This window comes from Branchiostoma belcheri, unplaced genomic scaffold, assembly GCF_001625305.1.
Source record: "Branchiostoma belcheri isolate BF01 breed outbred unplaced genomic scaffold, Haploidv18h27 scaffold392, whole genome shotgun sequence".
NCBI lineage: Eukaryota > Metazoa > Chordata > Leptocardii > Amphioxiformes > Branchiostomatidae > Branchiostoma > Branchiostoma belcheri.
The window spans coordinates 29,972-35,920 of record NW_017804012.1 but is presented as its reverse complement, the minus strand read 5'-3'; the positions used below and the strand labels follow the sequence as shown (position 1 = coordinate 35,920).

The window sequence follows — 5,949 nt, the reverse complement described above, 5'->3', positions numbered from 1 at the left end:
TGCTGCTTTGACAATCGGCACTGTGTTTTCACATTCTCTTTTTTCTTCTGGATTTTTATTGTTTCAGAACAAAATATATGCATAGAAAGCAACATAGAATATTGTAATTATACGTCACATGCATATATCATCGCGTAAGGCTATGAGAACTGGCAAGAAGCAGTATCTACAATGTATTTCACTGCTATACCATTCACAAAGTTTAACAGTGGTGTTCACAAGATAAACATTTCTAGACTCCAGCCATGATAAGATTTCTCCATCTTCGTTGTTCCATCCCTATTCCTTCCGTATGCAAGAACAAATGTGTTTTTACATTCTAGTTGAGGCGTGATATTATTAAGTACATCTTACAAATTCTGTGCTTGGTTTTGCCACAGATCACCACTGCTGACGAGTTTTGGACATGGAGTGAGGAGATCCTCCTGCCTGTTTTGTACCCGTCGTTCTGGTACAATGGGTGGAAGATGAAGTACCTGGACCGACAGTTTCCACTTTATACTGAAGCATTCAGAATCGGTCCGCCACTCCTAAACTCAAGTCCAGGGAGGCACCAGGTGGGCATTTTGACATTCCTTGCCTATTTTCCTGGCTGTTTCATTGTTACAATAGATAATTTCTCTCTGATAAAAACCAATCAGCCCCAAGTGTTAAAGCGTTATTGCCTTCAATATCGACTATAGATTCAATGTTTTTATTACTGTACTATCCGCGTTGGATCAAGTGCAATAATGACCGAGAAAATTGTACATGAATCTATCAACTCTTTCTTGCCTCAGAAGTAGAAATGATTGGCTCTTTTACTTGAAAATATTCTATATAGGTTCAGTTCTATAGATGGCATTAAATTGTGATATATATGGTTCTGCGGGGAAGAGTTTAATGCCGCAGGTGTTAAAATATTTCGCATTTTGCACAGATGTCACGGCAGCAGAACTCTCTTACAATGGATGGATGGTTGCAACTGGCAGTGGTTCGTCTGCATGTTGGCAGTTTAATGTCACCGGCATAATGTCACAAAATTCAGGCTGCGCCTCCTCAAAATACTCCCTGGAACTTCCAACTCTCCTAGGTCCGGCAACAACACTATTCTCCGACCTTCGAGATAGCGAGTGGATCGACAAATACACAGACTATCTGGTTCTGGACCTGTCTCTATACTTCCCGGCCCAAAAACTGTTCAGTGTCCTGAGACTGACCGTACAACAGGAAGATATCGGCCATCTGTCTACATCTGCAACTGTGGAAACACACAGGCTGTTCCAGTATGAAAATGGCTCGGATGACGTCAAGTTGTTTTCCTATATCATCTTTTTGTCATTATTTGTGATTCATCTCGTCAAAGAAATGATCACCATGAAGAAGGAGGGAAGGATGTTCTTCAGGTCCATGTGGAACTTCTTAACCCTGGCGAGTATGATTGGATCTGCAGCTGCCATATGTGTCTTTGGGATAAGGTACCACTTAGCATCTGCAGCACTTTCAGAATTGGCCAATGCAACAGGTAAATTGTTGCTGAGTACTGCATTTTATGACAAGGTTTTCCATTACGTGAGACAGCTACCATTGAATCAGCACCAAGGACAGATAGTGACAAATATGTTGGAAAGCAGTAGTATTTCTTGGTAAATAAAACACTTGGTGACAGGCGTATAGTTTCTATTCTCGTCTGGTACGGTAATGAAAAAGACATTATTAAGTAAATTGTGCATCGTCACTTCCATCTTGCGTGTATTGCATCTAACAAATTATCAATGTTTCACCTTTGCCTTAACTTTGCAGGCGAACTTGGAATAGACCATCTTGTTGACTTAAGCACTACGTTCTGGTGGGATAATGTTTTCAAGCACGTACTGGCCATGGTTGTCTTCATCAACACACTCACGTTACTCCGAGTCGTCCGCTTCAGCAAGACCATCGCCAGGTTCATCGCCCTGCCGGGGGCCATGAAAAACGAGTTGATCGGCTTCTCAATTATCGGCACTATAGCCCTTATGGCTTTCAGCTGCTCAGGTAAGGGTTTCTGCCGCATTAATGAAGTCTAGAGATCTATATTTCATTGCCTGTGCATAGCAGTAGTCTTTGCCTAATTGAGTAAATTTGCCCATAGAATAACTTTGTCCCCCCTGGATCTTAACCACACCATACCTTAATTAAAATGGTCAGAAAACATCAAGGTATGATATTATGGTAATACCCAAAGTATGTACAGCATTTTCTAGGCCTCTTCTGAGAATCTCCGAGGAAGACTCTAAGATGGGTAAATGTTCTCTTTGGGATGCAAATGGTCTAGATCTCCCCTTGGCAATCTACAAATACCTTGAATTAATGACTTTTTAGTTCTGATGATATTTAGAGAGTTTAAAATGGTTGAAAAGGACGTTGATGAAGGTTGAAAATCGAAGGACTTTCTTTTCAAAACTATATCCAGTTGATTAAGCGGATTGAAAAGCCCCCTTGGATGTGTAATCTTTGTATGTTACGTTACGATTTTGCTATTATTGAAGTATTCAAAGTATGACAAATTGACGTTTAATTTTAACTACAGGGACACTGCTGTTTGGGACTCACATGAAGGCCTACACCAACGTGTTGCACACCAACTTCGCCTTATTTGAGATGGTGCTGGGCAGGTATGTGCACCTATTGCCTTTTACTAAATGACAGCTAGTTTTCAGTCACTCGTCTTGTTCTACAGGTCATTGTTTATCCAGGAACATAACGTTGTTGCATGAAAACAAAAATGTCAGTAGCATTTTAACTTAATTTTGGTGAAACCGTTTTCAGATTTATTGCTCAGGAAATCTTGGAATCAAACGAATACTTGGGTCCGGTGTACTTCACCGTTTTCATGATACTCATCTTTATACTACTCATCCACTTCCTGGTAACCATCATCTGTGATGCCATTGCTACCGGTGCCTACATTTCCGATGATTTTAACGAAGAGTTGGCTGACTATATTTGGAAAAGTTTCCAGGGAATATTCGGGGTTTATGTTCCTCCACCGAAAGATGTGACAACAGGTACATGATCTCGTCTGTGTTAATAGAAGTCATTATGAAACTAATTCTTAACTTTACACGCATGAATTTGTATTATCCCTAAATTTCAACTGTGTAAGTGCAAGTCTTTATCACTAGGAATGAGTGAATACAAATCTGTTGCTTGGGTCTCTAATTTGCATAGAGGCATCTGCCTCGTATGCAAGTTAAGGACACGTGACTTGCACATGATAACGATGACTTGAACAGTTGATTTGATCCATAGATTAAGTCACGTGATCTGAGTAGAGTAAGAGCGAAACAAGAAAAGAAACGGACACAGAGCACAAAAAAAGACGTCCGTACACAAAGACTTCAACTCAAAAACTTCATGTTTATTCTACGAATGTGATCGAACGTCGTCGATCTTAACGTATACGTACGGATCCTAACGTAGAAAACATTGCATTGGTAAATAAGCTTTTTTTAAATATTTGTTAGCTTTATAGTTATCGCAATTATGATTTTATCATTTACAGATGAAGTGAAAGAAACCGAGCTAAATAGAACCTTACAAATGGTTGAAGAATCTTTGAATGAAACCCTGGACGTTACAAACTGTCTTTGGGGACACAAAACAACGGATGAGTCCTCTTCAACCACACACGATCATGAAATCGCCCAACAGCAGTTCTCTATTGAGCCATTCCAACGACAGTCCGCTACTGAGCCATCCCAAGGTAAATGTGTATTAAAAGACTTGCCTTCAACTTCATCTGGTGTCAAGGAGCAAGTTGAGAATCTCCTGAAAGCTCACGAAAAAGACACGGCTAAGTATGAAGAAGCACAGAACGAAAACAAACGGCGTGCTGAGGCCATGCTGAGGGGAAAACTGTCCGAAAGACGGATGAAAACACAGAAGAAACCAGACAATGAGAGGCAGGCCATGGCCCAGTGTGCACAAGAGCTGATGGAACAACATGCTGCGGACGAGGACCGGTTGGAACAGCAACAAAGGAGGAACAGACGCCTGTCCCAGAGCAAACTTCGAAAGAAGATGGCACTTCGTGGCATGCAAAAAACAGATAATCTAAAATAGTAAGGTTTCATAGGCCTATGATATGCATTCTTACACCTACCAGGCACATCATTAGTGATTATACATCATAAGTCATAACATAAGACTAAACCTGTCATTTTTTTAAATAGCTAGCGGATGTTAAATATGGCACAGTAAGTTTAACATAGAAACAAACCCAATCATTAAATTGTAGCAATATTTGAAATATTGAGCGGCTAAATTGCTGAAAGCGGACCATTAATTGAGATACTATTTCTTACCAATACTATTCTGCCTGCAATTGATTTATTAATTATATATCAAGAACCGTGGCATCTATTTATCGGGATACTACCGTATCATTACTATTGTTGTTGAAGATTGGTACCGATTGCATGTCTGTTTGCTTCTTTAATCTCCAAGCAGATGTAAAGATCCGGTTCATTATGTGCATTTAATTCAAGGACGTTTTGCAACATTCAGGCCGCCTCTCTAGAAGTCCACATTTCTAAAGATTCTCCCTCTCATTTTTATTTTCCCCTTTGTAATGATAAAGAGTATACTAAATTTTCCAAAAGCATGCTTAAAACAATTAAAACAATGAGATTTAGCAAGATCCTTACATTTTCTTGGATATCATTTGCTTGTGGGCACATTGCATATACGTGTCTTGCATATTTCAGTTAATGATTGTATTTTTTGTATTTTAATATTAGCATTTACATTTTTTTACTTACATCACAATACATTAATCAATAGATTATTGTTATTAACCTGTTTCAGCAATTTACAACTGTTTGAATATTTAAAAAATAGAAAGACTGAATAAAGTGTTACAGTAATGATTTAAGAAAGAAAACGTTTTATCGACATCTGTGTGTAGTGGATTGAATTTGTAGGGGTGGGAGTGGGGATTTAAAACCTGCAATAGAGAACAAAATGTTCCACTATCTTTTCACATAGAGGTAAGGCCACACCAAGTAAATTTTATGGATGACGTCCACGCGCGCATTGATTTTGGCCTGTTCCTAGAAAAAAAACACAAGAAACTCCACTTCCTGTAACTATGACCAAAGAGTCACGACAGTGCCGCAAATCGTCAGATTGACTTGAAACCCATAAGGCGAAAACAGGACAGGAAGACAACTGCTGTTCCGCCTGATTTATTGCTGTTTTGATGATGAACAAAAGACTTCTTGCTTGTTACACTGTGTCACCTCATTCAATTTGTGTCCTAACATTTGCCATCTCTTAGTATATTTCTGATCTAGGCCTCTTGTTTTTTAGGGCCCTTCTTGTTTTTTTTCGCCCTCTCGCATTAGATTTAGGGTCTCCAAAGGACGTCATCCATAAAATTCACTCGGTGTGGCCTAAAATACAATTGCATAGTACATGTATTGATACTGTTATTTCTATTATATTAAGCTTGTAAGACCACATTGCCATTGGCACATTGACTACAATAATACTGACTACATGGTCTATGGTACTAGCTGTGTTGTCTTTGGTACTGACTGAATTGTCCATGGTACTGGTTACACATGGTAGAGGCTACATTTTCCTTGGTACCGACTACGCTGTTCATGGTAGTGGCTGTGAAAATAAGTTGTCTTGCTATTATACTAGCGTGTCTTTAAGAAGTCTCGGGGCAATGGATGAGGACCTTTCTCTCAACGCCATACCAATGGTCGTCAGAAACGACATCTTGAGTGAAAGTTTGGCAGAAAAGGTGTCACCAAACTTGAAGCAAGCTGACGAAGATGCTGAGAGTAACATCTCTGGTAAATGTGAGGAGAGTGAACACGGTGAGGACGATGAACAGCAGTCTATCAAAAACGATGCTGCTTTTGAGATCGAAACCAGACAGACAATCAGTCCTGGCGATTTTGATACATACGCCATTGC

General features: G+C 39.6%; 1 protein-coding gene across 1 annotated transcript in view; it reads left to right on the top strand.

The window, feature by feature from the left end:
• Positions 1-4,083, top strand: part of LOC109476834 — a 49,411-nt gene extending 45,328 nt beyond the window's left edge. The window contains exons 44-49 of the mRNA XM_019777852.1: positions 381-540; positions 1,073-1,504; positions 1,783-2,013; positions 2,549-2,633; positions 2,788-3,026; positions 3,524-4,083. Of these exons, the coding sequence (XP_019633411.1) occupies positions 381-540; positions 1,073-1,504; positions 1,783-2,013; positions 2,549-2,633; positions 2,788-3,026; positions 3,524-4,083 (1,707 nt within the window). The remainder of the gene's footprint in view (positions 1-380; positions 541-1,072; positions 1,505-1,782; positions 2,014-2,548; positions 2,634-2,787; positions 3,027-3,523) is intronic.
• Positions 4,084-5,949: the final 1,866 nt, after the last annotated feature.